The following is a 15,524-nucleotide window of genomic DNA, read 5'->3' as shown; positions in this document are numbered from 1 at the left end:
CCCAATGCAGGAACGTGCATTGCATCGCCTTTAGGCGGCGATGCCTGACTTGGTTCTTTGTTTGCTGGCAGACAAAGAACATGATAAACAGCACTTCCGGGGATCCATCGCGACCCACAAACCCCTCTAACCGACCCACCGATGATCGCACAGCGGAGAGCCCACTGGCAAGATTTGTCGCTCGCTCCGGACTATCTATCTATGGAAGACGCTACGAAAGCGTGTATCCCTGTTGCTGACAGGGGTCTTCTGGTAGGTAAGCCAGTTTCGGTCGCTGACTCGCGCTGCTACGCGCCCCTTACGGTGCGCTGGCAGTGCCCCAACCCTTGCAACGGCCCTTTCAGCCTGTCATCTGTGTCCAAAGAATCGCTGCGCCGACCTGATTGGGATAATGCTGGTTCGACAGGCATCCCAATATATCGCGCAGGGAATGCACAAAGATTCGCCCGACGCACAACCGCGCGCGAATAGCATCCAAATCACAGGACTGCGTGGAAGCCACAGCCCTACGCTGTAACCGCCAAGGTTCCAGGATACTTCGGATGTAAGGGACTGCCATCATCCGAGCGGCGATGCCCAATGGAAACGACCCTTGGCACCTTGATCCCGGCTGAATTGGTCATTTTACTGGCGGAGTGAACCGTCTCTTTTCCTTGTGCACTCTCAGGTTCTAAACCCAAGCCAGATATGGCCGATTGTCGTATTTTTAACCCGCACCGCCATCGATGTCATCGAATCTCGACGTGTAACCCCCGCACATGGCGCTGGCATTGGCGGATTCGAGAACTTGGCAGCCCAGCAGGGCGATTCAATTCCGAATGAGACCAGCAGGGATCAAATAACCCGATATTATACGTCTATCACCTTTTATGAACCTAAACACGGGGATTATCCCGTCGGCGAGCGGAAATGAATGAGCCATTAAAATTATGGGTTACGGTACCAACCTGACACACTAAACGATTTTTTATGAACTCTTAGCCATCACCCTGCTTTGGTCCAAATTTTCTCTCCTTTTCGCCGTTACAAAACTGTCTACTTTGTACTCCGTACATCGAACTCCCATGAACCCTTCAAGCCTACGCGAAGGAGCGAAGAATCTTCCTGCCAAGCTGTTGGCCATGAACCCCTGGCTTGGACAGCCCCTGTCAAGATTAGGGGCTATGCAAGATGCACAAGGCTGGATTACCGAAATTAATAATCTTAAGCGATCACAGCAGACCCACATGGACGAGGCTGTGTCGGAGAATAGTTGGTCTATCTCGGGTGATGTGCGTAGCTTATCGTGAGAGGCCGGTCTTGTTCTTCCTGGCGTCACTGGTAAATTAATTCTGGGGTCGGTGCCTTCGCCAGTTTGGTTGAGATGCGGTCGTGGTAGCCAGCCTCTCTTCAATGTAACCCAAGAAGCGAAGCGCTCTCCACCTCCCCAGTCGACGTGGGATGATATGGATCGATTAAGTGATGTTACTAGGCTAACTGTATTGTTAGATCGCGGCGAAGCGAGATGAGGTTATCTACGAGCTGAAAATGCAGGCTGTACACTCTCAATTATCGCTTCTGGACAACCTCTTTTAGGGCATCACCAAATCCTACCATACAGATCGTAGCCCACGCTGCGACGCCGATTCGAGGCACGACGCCTCGAAAGAGTCCTCGTACACCGGACGTCTGGAGAATGTGTCGGAACGTCGAGATCATAGTCGGGGAAACTGGACGCGTAGGGTCCTTCTTCATCGATTGCATCTCCACGCGAAGGACCTATAGAATGTCAATACCTCCAGCCTGACACCATATAAATAAAGCTCACCTCAAATGGCTGATTCCAACAACTCAACGCACCACCAATCGTCGACGCCAGCACCTTCTCCCAAATCAACAATTTCTCGCCCTCCCTCTTCCCCGTAGCAGAGCGAATACTTTCCTCCGCGAACCGCGAGATCCCAATTCGTGACGACCACCCGGTCACCTGTCTCAGGGCCACGGCATTCACGCCCATATTAACACCACGGATTCCCTTCTCACGCAGCATATTGAAGAACGTCTCCATCGCATTTGGCACCTTCGCGCCTTGCACACTCAACTTAGACCGCGTCACCTCGACCGTTTTCATACATGTCGTCATGCCCATCGTTAAGTAGGACTGGGCGATGCCGCCGCCGATACCTCCCAACACGCCGCACATTGTTGGGGACGCGTTGAAATTGTTTCGCGCATGGTATTCGATCTCGCTAGATGTTAGGACGAGGATTGCACCTTTCGTGGAGGCTTCGAGCCAGGCCTATGGCCGGTTAGTTGGTTTTCTGTCGTGGAGATTCGGAAGTATATATTTTTGAGGCTACTGGCGGTTAGAACGTACCCACGGAATCAACCCTTGATCGTACGCAGACACACCCCCACGAGTCCAGGTTTTCGAAATAGCGTCGCGCAAAGTATCATGTCTATTAGCTGCCAGCTATACACGTATTAACCTTTCCGCCCTGAGATTGGATTTGGTCTTAACGCATACATGTGTTTTGAGAACCTCCATGGGCTGACCGAGAGAGGTGACTGATTGTCAATTCGTAAGAACGTGTTCCGTTATTTAGAGTAGAGTGCATACCTTGAAACAGATTCATGAACGCGCCCACAGCTAGATTTCGGAATGGGATTGGACGTCGTTCCTGTTTGTCGGGGGCATGGGCGCCATGTGATTGCGCAGTTGGGGTGGCGTGGAGTGCCATTGAGAATTTGCGACCGGGGTATTACACAATCGGCTGGATACTGGAGGGTCGAAAAAGCATCTGCTATTATTTCTTTAGCTGATTGTTCTGATATATTGATTTAAAAGTGGTGAACCTCATGCTCTCTCCGGTCGGAAGCATCCGAGGCACGAATGGAAGCCAAAGTGGAGTATGTCGGACTCATCCGATCAGTAGTAAGGCGCCAGGTACGGCTGGGAAATTGCCTCTGGGTCACCTTGTTGATATGCATAAACGACTTAATGCCAAATTGTTGAGTGATATCGCCTTTTAGATCATATGGAAAGCCACTCTGTGAGACTTTCAATGGCCCCCACGTATCGCAACCAGCCGGACGACGAAAATACAAACTCGATGCGACACCTCCAATCTGCGTCCAATATGATCAAACGATCGAAACCCTTCTTCTTACCACCAGGGGCCTTCGACACGCACGCCCACGTCTTCGACCCTTTACTAGGCCCATACGCTGCCGGCCGAGCATACACCCCGGAGGATGCACCCCTCCAGAAGCTCCTCGCATTCAACCAGATGTTATCGACCGAGCAGAAACCCACGAAGCTTGTCCTTGTTCAACCATCGCCATATAAAACCAACTGCACGGTTCTCATAAAAAGTCTACAGGAGCTGAACCGGCGAGAAGTCACGGCATATGGAATAGTTGTTGTCGATCTGGAGCGTGTGACTAACCACGAACTGGACGAGATGCATCGGCTAGGGGCCAGAGGCATCAGATTGAATTTCCAGGCGGACGGGAAGGAGGTTGATACGACGAAGTTGATATCTGCCTTGCGACAAGCTGCAGAGAGAATCCGCCATCTACGGGGATGGATGATTCAGCTATTTGTTCCGGGTTGGACATGGGATGGTCGGTAGATCCCTGAAGAGTGAAGCTCGTTTACTGACGTGGGATTCAAGTTCTGCATGACGGTATCCAAACTCTTCCGGTTGTGATCATTGCCGACCACCTTGGAAGTATGCTTGGGACATCTAAGCTTGGAATTGAATATCGAGGCGACGCATTGTCACAGCCGGGATTCAAATCACTCGTATCGCTGGCACGTCAATCCCGTGTTGTGATCAAAGTGTCCGGGCTGTACCGGGTTTCGAACGAGTCAGCGAGTAGATATAGTGACCTGCGACCGCTCATACAAAAGCTTGCAGAGGAGGCACCCGGGCAGATTATCTGGGGGAGTGACTGGCCACATACAGGCGAAGGAAGGAATCGATTAGGAGGAAAGAATCTTGATGTAAAGGAGCCCTTTCGGAAGATTGATGACCTTGGTATTTTGCAAAGCTTGAGGGACTGGCTGGGAGAGGAAAAGATGCGACAGATGCTAAAGAATAATCCTGAGAGGTGGTATCAGTAGGCAATCGCAGTTCAAACAGTATTTGTTCCTCTAAAATCAACCTCCAAACAAGTATCCAAATTGTTGCCTTAAAACGCCGGCTGCATTGTATACTTCCCACTGCAGCCAATCAACAGCCGAGATACCCCACTTAGTCATTACAATCACGTGCCATCTTTCCTCGTTGTCGCGTCTCCTGATTGGCACTTCTGCATCTTTTCATACACTTCTCACTTCGAAAATGAGCGAAGATTCTCCCAGGTCTCTAGCTCGGCGCCATCGGCGCGGATTGACGCGTAGCGCTGCAGCCTGCCAGCGCTGTAGGAGGCGAAAGCAAAAGGTAGGTACACGCTGCCCGATCATGGTCGGAGATGGCCTCGCCCGCTAATGAATCGGCAGTGTGACGGCAAGGCCCCGATATGCAGTCCCTGCGCATCGGTGGGTGCCGAATGTATTCCGTCAGAGCGCTTGGTGGTCCAGCAGGTCAGCGATACTCGCGAATGTGACGCGCTTCGGGCGCGTTTAAATGCACTGCAGTATCGCTACGATGACCTGCTTCGAGAATTCGAGCAGATGCGTATGCAGCACAGCACTGTCTCTGATCCACCAATCTTGGCACCGAACACATTGAGCAATAACAATGGCTACGTCGATATTAGACCACATATCAATGGTCACTCGCCCGTAGGGTTGGATTCCCGATCATCTAGCCGCATTCTTCGGCCCACCTTCTCCCAGCGAGCTCAAGCAAAGGGCATGAATCGAAGTGCCCTTAGTAGTGCATGGGAGCTGTGGGGAGATGATATGACACCCGTAAATGCCACATCACAAGCGGTCAACCTGCCAGAACTCGATCGAGCTGCATACGAGGACCTCGTGGATGTCTTCTTCACCTATAGATTCCCTTACCTACCAGTGCTTCACCGACAAAGCTTTGTCGGTAAGCATTTATCTCCGTTCCTTGGAGGTTCCAACGTTAGCCCTGTGTCCACATTCATGGTCAACATCGTTTGCGCCATTGCAGCAGCCGAAAGGTCCGGTGTCAGGCCAGGTCATAATCAAATTCATCGACTGTTTTTCGAAGCAGCAGTCAAACATCTGTCCGTCATCATGTCAACCGACGACTTTGATTGCATCCAGTGCCTACTGCTTCTCTGCATGTATGGCCATAACGAGCCGCAGTCCGTCAACATGTGGTATACCATCGGCATGGCACTTCAGTTGGCTATCGGAATCGACCTTCATCGCAAAGAGAGTTTGTCTGGTCTAGACAGTCTGCACGCGGAAATGGTTAAACGTGTGTTTTGGAGCACATATGTGATGAACTGCAGCATGGCCATCAACATGGGCCGACCGTTGGGGATACAAGAATCCGATATCACGACTCCACTGCCGCTCCAATTGACTGACGACCAGTTGAACCTCCCCCAAGCAGTTTCTAAACCGATAGAGACCTTGATACCACAGACAACTGACACGTCGACATTCATCCATATCATCAAACTGCGCCGTCTGAACGCAGCTATTTACCAAGAATTCCATTCATCTGGCAGCGCTACTACCCAGCAAGAGGAGCTCCGCAAGCGCCGGGACTCGTACTTTTCAGAGCTCAATCACTGGTTGATCACGGCGCCCAGATACATCGGTACTGCGTGCACCTTTCAGTCCATGGAATGGTTCCAGATCGCCTTCCATCACGCCGTCTTATTTCTCTACCGACCCTCCCGCGCTGCTCCCATGCCTTCATCCAGCGACCTGCGGGTGTGCACCGAGTCTGCAATCGGCTTGATCAGCTCATACAGTTCGCTCTACGCGAGGAACAAAATTAAATATACATTTGTTGCTATCCACTCGCTGTTCATGGCAGCGGTCACCATGCTCTACGCCTTGCGAGCCTCTCCCCCACTTCGACAGGAACTCACCAAGCCTGTCGTACAAACTAACGTTCTTACATTCCTGACCTTGTTCCGGGGAATATCCAACGGTCGGGTAGTTGGCGAAAAATGCTCCAACATTGTCGAACGACTGGGAAATGCGATTCTCACTCTGTTTGACGATGTATCAGCTTCTGATATTGTCATGGATACCGAAGTGGACACCGAGTTTCAGTCATGGTTCGGCCTTCAGACTCATACAGCAGCGCCTTCAGTGACGCATCCAGCACCCAGCGAAGATGCTCATGGCGTATCTCCGCATTTCCCTGATGTCCGGGTCGACATCCCATGGTCTGATTTGTTTATCGAGGGGATTGATATTGGATCTACAAATTTCTGGAATATTTTGTCCTAGCAATACGGCGACTGGCAACAATACGTGGGTTAGATTGGTACGGAAGCTCTCCGTGTTCTTCGGTTGCCGAAGGGTTTAAAGCAGCCGATATCGACGACGTTCAAATGTCCGGTCCATCTCTTCGAGAGTCGCAGCCGGCTTTCGGGACTCAGATATGCGTTAAGCATATCGACCGGACGACTACCCTAGCAAGACAATCAATGACCCGTGTTTTCCGTTATTGCCGGTGTTGCCTCGGTGATGCAGAACAACAGCCAAGGAAACATGGCGAATGTGCACCAAAAGACACACACTAAGTATTCCTACCGAATAAATAAACTAATAGTGGATTCTAGTGACTGGCGGCAAGCATGAGGTTATTCCCAGAACGGTCCGATTCCGCGTGTCGTATAGTGTGGCCGTGAGCCGGTCGGATGCATCCGAAGAGTGTTTTGCCGTTAACCGGCGATCGTCATTCCCCGGAATCGCCGGGTTTTTAGTCTTTAACCCCAACCTTCCTAGTCTTGAACGATCAAGTTCCGTCTTGAACCTACCGGCGAAACATATGATAATCATGTTGGGAACGCTGCGAACAGCCTCAAGTGCTGTCTCACGCCCTGCATCTCGGCTTTGTGCCCCCTCAGGGAATCGACTGAATTCCACGGCAAGCAGAAAGCAACGCTCCCTTCCGGCAGCATATTACCGCGGAGGCACATCTCGCGCCGTTTTCTTCAAAGAGCAAGATCTACCTGCGGGTCGTGCTCACTGGGATCATATATTCCGCAGCGTCATCGGCAGTCCTGATCCTCACGGTCGCCAGCTGGATGGACTGGGCGGCGGGATCTCCAGTCTATCCAAAGTCTGTGTTGTCGGAAAGTCCACCCACCAAGATGCAGATGTCGATTATACATTTGTTTCTCTCGGCATAAAGAATACCGATGTCGACTACTCCAGCAACTGTGGCAATATGATCAGCGCGGTCGGTCCGTTTGCTATTGACGCACAGCTAGTCAACCCCGACTCGGCCGACTCAGCCTCCATTCGCATTCACAACACCAACACCGGAAAGATCATACGGTCCACCTTCTCCGTTGTCGACGGAGAGGCAGCATCCAGCGGCGATTTCTCGATCGACGGTGTAGCCGGAACAGCAGCACGTATCCGACTCGACTTCATCGACCCCGCCGGATCCGTGACGGGCAAATTACTTCCCACGGGAAGCGTTACGAACGTCTTCGACGGCGTCACAGCTACATGTATTGACGTCGGCAACCCATGCGTTTTCGTACAGGCCAGCGACCTAGGCGTTGAGGGAAATCTAACCCCTGACGAAATCACCGCTGACGAAAAGCTCTTACAGCGACTCAACTCCATCCGCCGCCAAGCGGGCGTGGCAATGGGCATCTCAGAAGACACTGCATCAGTCCCAGGGAGCATCCCCAAGATCTGTCTCGTCTCAACCCCCCAGTCGGACGCACGGAGTACAGAACAAAAACAGACATCTAGCGACGTCGACCTCGTTGCTCGCGCTCTTTCAGTCGGCCAACCGCACAAAGCTGTCCCGATCACAGTAGCGCTGGCATTAGCTGCTGCTGCTCGCGTGCCGGGGAGTACGGTTGCGCACGTATCGAATAAGGATGTTGTTGACCCGGCCGGTATCACGATTGGTCATGCGAGTGGGAACCTTCTTGTTGGCGCGGATTTCAATGAAGAGGGGCAGTTGAGCTTTGCTACGGTCTTCCGCACGGCGAGAAGGCTGTTTGAGGGTCGGATCTTTTGGAAGGATGATGGGGTTTCTGAGTAACCAGGAATGTGTTTGTTCTGGTAGAGCCTTGTGGTCGATGTATGTTACGAGACGTTTTGTTGCTCAGTATAATCAAGATCCGCCTCATTAGCAGGCTATTTTACGGAAGTGCAGATACCAATAGCCTGGTAGTTGAATAAAACATGCCTTACAAACAATAACCTATTTCGAAAGCGTTCATTCAACTCAGGATGATAATACTACCGACCCTATCATACAGAAAGATTTCACTGAATCAATAGAATATACAAATGAACAATCTAGCAACTCTCTCTATCACTCACGCCACTTTCTCCCAGATATCAAATTCAACGCACTCCCCGCCCTGAAATAACGAATCTGCTCCTCCGTAAACGAATGCCTCACCTCCGTCTCCCACACCTCACCCTCCCTCGGAGTGACCCTGAGAACTAAATTCCTCTCCGGCTCCAACCTCTTTAAACCCAGAATACTCACGCGATCAGAAGCCCTAATCCTCTCATAATCCCCCTCATCCACAAAGCTCAACGCCAACATCCCCTGCTTCTTCAAATTCGCCTCATGGATCCTCGCAAAGCTCTTCGCAATAATAGCTACTCCACCCAGATACCTGGGCTGCAGGGCCGCATGTTCCCGCGACGATCCCTCCCCGTAATTATGATCCGCGACAACAACCCAGGGGATCGATTCTGATTGATAGTATCGTGCCGTGGCTGGGACGTCTTTGTCTTGACCTGTGAGCTGGTTTCGGACGGTATTAACCTTCTGTGTTTCCGCATTGACGGCGCCGATGAGCGTGTTGTTCGAGATGTTTTCTAGGTGGCCGCGATAGCGAAACCACGGCCCTGCGGGGGTGATGTGATCTGTTGTGCACTTTCCGACTGTTTTGATCAGGATGAGACAGTTTTCGAAGTCTTCTCCAGACCAGGGGGCGAATGGAGCGAGCTTTTGTAGACGCTGTGACGAGGGATGGATTTGGATCTCGAGATTGCTGCGGTCTCCTAGTGGTGGGGATTGATAGGCTGCGTCGGAGTTTTGGTAGTCCGAGGATGGGAGGGCTTCGCCTGTTGGCGGAGAGAAGTGAAATTCCTTGCCTGAGGGGGTAGTCAAAGAATCGAGGGTAGGGTTGAAGGAAAGATTAGATGAGAAGACTTTGCCCATGACGACTTCGGGAGAGGCGAGGAAGACATTGGTTGCAGGGTTTGAGTCTAGACGGCCGGGAAAGTTGCGGTTATAGGAGGTTATGATGGAATTCTTGGTCCCCTGGGATATGTTAGGCTGTTTGCATGATGAAACACCAGGGGGAGGAACGTACCTTGGGCATATCAGCTCTATCCCACGACCCGCAGCAAGGACCACATGCGTTAGGTAGCATTGTTGCTCCGAGCTTCTCAAACACCTGCAGGATGCCCGCTTGCTGGAGAGTATCGCGGGTTTGGAGACTGCCTGGCGAGATGAGCAATGGCATGGCTGGGTTGAGCCCTGCATTTAACGCCTGTTGAGCGATATTGGCCGCTTTGCTCATGTCCTCGAAGGAGGAATTCGTGCAGGATCCGATCAGACCAGCAGTGAGCTGTTCGGGCCATTCGTTCTCTCGGACTGCAAGACCGAATTTCGACGTAGGAGTCGATAGATCAGGGGTGAAAGGGCCATTGATACACGGCTCCAACGTGGACAGGTCAATGTCGATGACCTGGTCATATTCCACTCCCTGGTCAGCCGAGAGCTCAGACGAGATGCTCTCTACAGCAGAGGACATGTCCGAACGGTTATTTGAACGCAGATAGTCCGACATCTGCGGCGCATATGGAAAGATCGACGTTGTGGCGCCCGTTTCAGCACCCATATTGCAAACCGTCGCCATCCCAGTAGCCGAGAGGGTCTGCGCACCAGGACCAAAGTATTCAATGATATAACCAGTACCGCCTTTTACGGTGATCCTGCCAGCCACGGTATTGATGATATCTTTCGGCGATGCCCAGCCAGAAAGTGACCCCGTCAACCTCACGCCCAGCAGCTTCGGTGCGGTCATCTCAAACGGCAACCCAGCCATAACATCCACCGCATCAGCGCCCCCAACGCCAATAGCCACCATACCCAGTCCACCAGCATTCGGCGTATGGGAATCCGTCCCAACAATCATGCCCCCGGGAAACGCATAATTCTCGAGAACAATCTGATGAATAATACCAGCCCCGGGCCTCCAAAACCCCATATTATACTTCCGACACGCACTCTCCACGAACTCGTATACTTCGCGATGAGCATCCAGCGCACGAGGCAGATCTTCCGCTTCCCCATCGCGACTAACAATCAAATGATCACAATGCACGGTCGTCGGCACAGCCGTGGATTCTAGCCCGGCTGACATGAATTGTATAAGAGCCATTTGAGCTGTCGCGTCTTGACACGCAATTCGCAGAGGTCGGAGCTTCAATTGCGAGGATCCGCGGGTGATGTGCTCGTCGAAGCTGTCGTCTAGATGACTGTAGAGAACTTTTTCGGCGTAGGAGAGAGGACGTTTTAGTCTTTCGGGGCATTAGACTTGACTTGAAGAGTGGGTTGAATGAGTATCGGTACCTGTCTCGGAGTTGTTCAACTTTTCTAGGGAATTGACTCAGGTCTACCCGGTGATGGAGTTCTAGTCGACTTAGTGATGCTGTTCCGGGTGTTGTATATGATTGCAGACGTCTGGACAATGAAGGGACAGGTGGTCCCCGTCGCTGTGAGCAGCGCGAGGTGAGATATTTGATCAGCATGGTGATTCAATTGAGCGTACCATCGTATGTATGTCGCATGGAGTCCAGAACTACATATTTCAATCTTTGTTGATGGTGAAGCCGAGGCAGGGCCGTCGGATGCATCCGTTGACGGATAGTTCCGATGGCGTTGTTGACCAATCCTAGTTCGGGGTTTACTATTCAAGTCTTCGATGTAGTCACAAGTGATTGACTTGTGAAGATAAGAAACGTGCTTTGTAACAGTTCTGAATGTAATTTCATAAATCTTCTGGAGGATTGCTCTTACAATTGGTGCGGGGAGAGTATATCATCGATTGCCTCTCACAGAATAGACTTCGAACAGGGATTATCATCAGCAAGGTTTACCAGTCAAGTGGTCCTCCCAGACCTCAGGCCAGCCAAATCTCATGTATATGCGGCTAAGAACCTCGAAATCACCATTCTGTTAACTGAGATATCGCATGGTGAAGCAAGCCACAATGGCGATGTTGCCTGAGGCGCCATGTGTGGCTGGAGTCGTGGCGGTGTCTCGGACAGGGTTTGCGTTGTTTGCATTGTTTATCTGCGCTGTCAGCAGTCTCCAACCTGGCGTCAACAACTTGCTTCATATCAACGCAAACACAGGTATCGTCCCAAGCGTGATGCTTGAAAAACATTCCTCCTAGAGCATCTCGCGCGTAATTGAATACACCATGTCTGGATGAGTAATGGTGTCATAAACAGCCGCCAGGGAGTCTGAACCGCGCATCTAAGATGCCTCGCAGAATCACCCAAGCTGAGCTTGGTAACAGTCCCACTCTCTTTTATGACATTCAATCCCGCTAACGCGCCTGAACAGGAATTCTGCTCCGCCATTTGAGACGACAAGGTCTCGCTCGCCAGCGAGCATGGCAAACTCAGGAATCACAGCATTTGGGTGTCAGCTCCAGGCAGAAGCCCCGCAAATCTTGGCAAAAGGCCGATGAGAAGCATGACAGTATGCCTCGAAAGTTTCTTGAGACCTCTATCACGACCCTTGGGTCTCTCTTGATCCTCGCCCTGGGCGGGTACACGTATCACATCTACTACAAGAGTCTCGTACTGCACAAGATCAACAACGCGTTCTCCAGCGGGTTCTCCACGCTGGAGTTAGCCGCCCTAGCTCAACATGGAGTTCCACCAGAGCCAGGCGAAGAGCCGGTGCAGGATGATGAACTGCGATTCAAAGTGCTGCGACCGGAACAGTCGACAATAGATTCCATCGTGTCCGGCAAAATCAGAGGAAATTACTACCTACTCTTCGGGGAAAAGGGTACCGGAAAGACGACTATGCTGCTTGACGCCATGAGAAAGGTCCAAGGGAGTGGAGTGGCTATGCTAGAGGCGCATAGTGACCTAGAAGTCTTCCGACTGCGACTGGGTAAAGCATTGGACTATGAATACCACGAAGACTATGTCGGAGGGCTGTTTAACATCCGAGGACCTCGTGAGGCCACGCCTCTGCTGGACATCGAGCGCGCCTTGAACAAGCTGGAAAAGGTGGCGCTGAAGCGCAAGTCGAAATTAAACAAGCCGCTCACGCTCATCGTAAACAATATCCATTTTCTCCCCGACAGCGCGGAGGGACAACATCTCCTTACTCTGCTGCAGCAGCGCGCCGAGCTATGGGCAGCAAGCGAGCTTGTCACCCTCGTTTTCACGAGCGACGAGTACCGTACGACAGAAACACTGCGACCACACGCTACTCGCATGCAAGTACTGAACGTGCGAGACGTACCAAAGGAGGTTGCCATCCCGGCTATGCAGGCGTACCGAAAAGAGAAGTTCAACGAGACGATGTCGGTGGACATCCTGTCGCAAGCCTATGACCGAGTGGGCGGGCGATTGATCTTCCTGGAGCAAGTCGCCAGATCAAGAGATCTATTCCGGATGTGTGAATCGATCTGCGAGAAGGAGAAGCGATGGCTCCTGTCTCAGTGCTGGATCCTAGGCGCGGAGATGGACGACAAGGCCGAGGAACAACAGGACTACTGTGTACGTTCCAATTCCTATGCCACAACCATACAAGACGACAGTACTAACAGCACATAGCACGCCGCTATGATCCTCGCCAAAGCCCTCGTTGAATTAGAAAACAAACAGGAGAAGCCCAAAGGCGGAGCCGAAATCCCAGGAATGCCCATCCACAAAGTGCAAGAGCTAATGACCCGAGCCGACTTCCTCCACAAACTGGATCAGATGAATATCTTTGCCATCGATGCCAATGGAGTAGTCAAGGCTGATTCGGTTCCGATGCAAAATGCCTTCCGGGCGGTAGTCAGTGATCCGGCGTTCGAAGAACATTTAGAGGCGACGACCGAGCGGTTGGATGAGCTGGAAGGGCTTGGACGAACCACGGAACTGACGATGAAGGATTTGGTAAACGGTCAGTATGCTGTTACGGCGAAGGGGATCGGAGGGAAAGATGACACAACTTTTGTGGTCAAGAGGATGTAGATGAGTGTGAGGGTGCATGCATCAACAGAAACCACGGTCAGATCTACGGCGCCCCAATCGCGATCTAGGTGTCCTGTAATAGACCACCGATCCTACTGTATAGCGCTCGTGTCTACAAGTATAGTTCGTTTAACATCTCAAGCAGAGGATTCCTTGAGCAGTAATTTAGCATAGACAGGTCTCCGGCTTCTAGTGTGCTCGGACAGAAACATCCAGCCAAACTTGTGATGTATCAATCTCGCTCGCTACCCCCCAAGCATGAAGGAGCCACTCTCGTCGGAATCTGACTGGATAATCTTAGACTGCTGCCTAGATGCCATAACTAGTTTCTTTCTACTGTATGGCAGTGGGGCAGCTGAACAGCTGGCCAGCGGGGTTCTTGGCGTGCCAGGGTTTTTAAACCCCGTTGCTCTCCCCGAAACAGACCCAAGCCTTCGTTGTATTTGGTTTTTTCTAGATCGTCGAAATTGATCAAAGGGAGAACCACCATGTCTCTTCAAGAAATTAGTCATCTGCTTCGGATCGAGGTCCGTGACGATCACACTGTACTCGTTGCCGAAGCCGACGATGGTAGTGGAGAGACTGCCTCTGAAATTATTCTCGACGAGGAGATTGGTAACACGGATGGTACGTCTTTTATTATATATCTGGAGTGGTCATGAGTATGCTTTCTAACCTACAGCGGGTTATATTTAGGTTATTTCGTTCGCGGCGACGGCAACTTCACACAAAGCGCTGGAGACATCGAGTTGGACTCCCGGGACGACGGTCCTTGGTTGACTGCAACGCTCAATAATGTCGATGGAGAACCGGGAGAGCCGCAGGGTATCAACTTGGCTCACCATATTGAGAGCCAGGATGGTCAGCTTGTATGGGTTGTAAGTTGGCTGCCAAAGCTGTGGTTTTGATGTTGTACTAACCGGTCTTTCCATTTATAGGACCCGAAGGAATAGGCTCATAAGTTATTAGGGTACTAAGAGGAGACAGCGGCCTGTCTGTTCTATATTAATCCTGTATTTTTCTAGATCATTATCTTCCTATAAATCAAGCAACCTAGTTCATTACAATGTTATCGCCGATCATGCCTGAAAGTGTAATAATACAACCGTGCGGAGAACTGCAAGCCTGTATGGCATGTGCATACAATGTGAAACCAGATACTCTGGCTATTTGCAAAACGAATAATAGTCTAAGCTTCATATGAATATCGCAAAAAAGAAGCCAATATGTGTACTTTCTTAAAAGCCTTAGTTATAGAATTAAACAAGAGCAATCAACTAACTTAATTCGACCTTACTTCCAACTCGACAAGACAACGACTCATGTTCCCACCATCGCACTAGGTGACTATTGTTGCATGCCACTATAACAGTATGAGTTTACTCCAGCTATACCAAAATAGCACTACATACCTAACAAATATTAGCAACCCACGCCGTCAACAAGCTCCATCACGGATCCGGAGACTCCAGCGTCATATACATCCCTGCATGCCCGGTAACCGAAGGCAAGAGTATGTCAAACATCCCGATTTTCCCGAAGCAAGGAATGAAATAGAACATGTGGGCCGTGCGACGGTCAACAATATGAAGGGGCCTACTAGCGAAGAGGGATTGCGGGCATTAGGGTTTGGGAAGTGGGATGCGAATAACGCAGCGTTGACACCGGGAGAGCGACGGGTTTTGGAGAAACTAATCCAGATTTCCGCACTGTGAGGCTTGATAAAAGGCTATGCAAGATTCAAAGGATCGGTTTATTGTGAAAGGGTAAGAAGAAAGCGAGATAGCCAGCTGTATCTATTAATGATTCAAGAATGGTTTCTATGGTCAGTTTCAGGTAAAGAAGTCACCGAAGTAGTCTTGGTGTGACATGAGAGAAAGGAGATAACCCTGACTTCCAGTATAATGTTAACCCCAAATAATTGCATTAGAAAGGCTATTTTCTCGCTGTCAGTTGAATCAATCCTGCGAGAGGGAATATCTCTTAACGCAGATACCTTCAAAACAAGTAGTTAACCCTAAGCCCAGAAACTGTACCAACTCATCAGGGAGGGTATCGGCATATCTTGATACGGGGGCTTGTAAGTAACCTTTGATTGAATTTCAAAGTAATCATAGGACTCGATTATAAACCAGACAGTTCTAATGTTAGTGACTTTCTATGTAAGCTC

The 15,524-nt window shown here is 50.8% G+C and overlaps 7 protein-coding genes across 9 annotated transcripts; 5 read left to right on the top strand and 2 right to left on the bottom strand.

The window, feature by feature from the left end:
* Window positions 1-1,548: 1,548 nt before the first annotated feature.
* On the bottom strand, window positions 1,549-2,720 carry LDX57_006876 (uncharacterized protein; the record flags this gene model as incomplete). Its single annotated transcript, XM_046088597.1, has 5 exons — window positions 1,549-1,758; window positions 1,808-2,278; window positions 2,357-2,452; window positions 2,507-2,547; window positions 2,600-2,720. The coding sequence occupies 5 exons, from the start codon at window positions 2,718-2,720 to the stop codon at window positions 1,549-1,551; spliced, it is 939 nt and encodes a 312-aa protein (XP_045944567.1).
* Window positions 2,721-3,044: 324 nt separating this feature from the next.
* Window positions 3,045-3,614, top strand: LDX57_006875 (uncharacterized protein; the record flags this gene model as incomplete). The annotated part of the gene is made up of 1 exon (XM_046088596.1): window positions 3,045-3,614. The coding sequence occupies one exon, from the start codon at window positions 3,045-3,047 to the stop codon at window positions 3,612-3,614; it is 570 nt and encodes a 189-aa protein (XP_045944566.1).
* Window positions 3,615-4,323: 709 nt separating this feature from the next.
* Window positions 4,324-6,376, top strand: LDX57_006874 (Zn(II)2Cys6 transcription factor; the record flags this gene model as incomplete). Its single annotated transcript, XM_046088595.1, has 2 exons — window positions 4,324-4,427; window positions 4,487-6,376. The coding sequence occupies exons 1-2, from the start codon at window positions 4,329-4,331 to the stop codon at window positions 6,374-6,376; spliced, it is 1,989 nt and encodes a 662-aa protein (XP_045944565.1). The 5' UTR covers window positions 4,324-4,328.
* A 553-nt stretch (window positions 6,377-6,929) lies between these two features.
* LDX57_006873 (DUF453 domain protein) lies at window positions 6,930-8,159 on the top strand (the record flags this gene model as incomplete). Its single annotated transcript, XM_046088594.1, has 1 exon — window positions 6,930-8,159. One exon carries the CDS (start codon window positions 6,930-6,932, stop codon window positions 8,157-8,159), a length of 1,230 nt encoding a protein of 409 aa, XP_045944564.1.
* Window positions 8,160-8,435: 276 nt separating this feature from the next.
* LDX57_006872 (uncharacterized protein) lies at window positions 8,436-10,897 on the bottom strand (the record flags this gene model as incomplete). The annotated part of the gene is made up of 3 exons (XM_046088593.1): window positions 8,436-9,401; window positions 9,454-10,666; window positions 10,719-10,897. 3 exons carry the CDS (start codon window positions 10,895-10,897, stop codon window positions 8,436-8,438), a joined length of 2,358 nt encoding a protein of 785 aa, XP_045944563.1.
* Window positions 10,898-11,472: 575 nt separating this feature from the next.
* On the top strand, window positions 11,473-13,362 carry LDX57_006871 (ATP-binding protein). 2 transcript variants are annotated; one of them, XM_046088591.1, is made up of 3 exons: window positions 11,473-11,663; window positions 11,718-12,892; window positions 12,950-13,362. In XM_046088591.1, the coding sequence occupies exons 1-3, from the start codon at window positions 11,633-11,635 to the stop codon at window positions 13,352-13,354; spliced, it is 1,611 nt and encodes a 536-aa protein (XP_045944561.1). In that variant the 5' UTR covers window positions 11,473-11,632; the 3' UTR covers window positions 13,355-13,362. The 2 variants fall into 2 exon arrangements, with proteins under 2 accessions (XP_045944561.1, XP_045944562.1); XM_046088592.1 differs by having other exon boundaries at window positions 11,473-12,892.
* A 429-nt stretch (window positions 13,363-13,791) lies between these two features.
* On the top strand, window positions 13,792-14,588 carry LDX57_006870 (CVNH domain-containing protein). Of its 2 annotated transcripts, XM_046088589.1 has the most exons (3): window positions 13,792-13,981; window positions 14,051-14,232; window positions 14,293-14,588. In XM_046088589.1, exons 1-3 carry the CDS (start codon window positions 13,843-13,845, stop codon window positions 14,305-14,307), a joined length of 336 nt encoding a protein of 111 aa, XP_045944559.1. In that variant the 5' UTR covers window positions 13,792-13,842; the 3' UTR covers window positions 14,308-14,588. The 2 variants fall into 2 exon arrangements, with proteins under 2 accessions (XP_045944559.1, XP_045944560.1); XM_046088590.1 differs by having other exon boundaries at window positions 14,051-14,315.
* Window positions 14,589-15,524: the final 936 nt, after the last annotated feature.

Source organism: Aspergillus melleus (genome assembly GCF_016097325.1).
Source record: "Aspergillus melleus strain CBS 546.65 chromosome Unknown contig3, whole genome shotgun sequence".
Classification (NCBI taxonomy): Eukaryota; Fungi; Ascomycota; class Eurotiomycetes; order Eurotiales; family Aspergillaceae; genus Aspergillus; species Aspergillus melleus.
This window is presented reverse-complemented; position numbering and strand designations above follow the sequence as displayed.

Bases quoted from the DNA above. Each gene is read 5' to 3' on its own strand.
- LDX57_006870 (XM_046088590.1), top strand. From the start codon at position 13,843: ATGTCTCTTCAAGAAATTAGTCATCTGCTTCGGATCGAGGTCCGTGAC. The intron at 13,982-14,050 runs GTACGTCTTTTA...GGTTATATTTAG, and splicing joins GGAGATTGGTAACACGGATG to GTTATTTCGTTCGCGGCGAC.
- LDX57_006871 (XM_046088591.1), top strand. From the start codon at position 11,633: ATGCCTCGCAGAATCACCCAAGCTGAGCTTG. The intron at 11,664-11,717 runs GTAACAGTCCCA...GCGCCTGAACAG, and splicing joins AATCACCCAAGCTGAGCTTG to GAATTCTGCTCCGCCATTTG. The intron at 12,893-12,949 runs GTACGTTCCAAT...AACAGCACATAG, and splicing joins AGGAACAACAGGACTACTGT to CACGCCGCTATGATCCTCGC.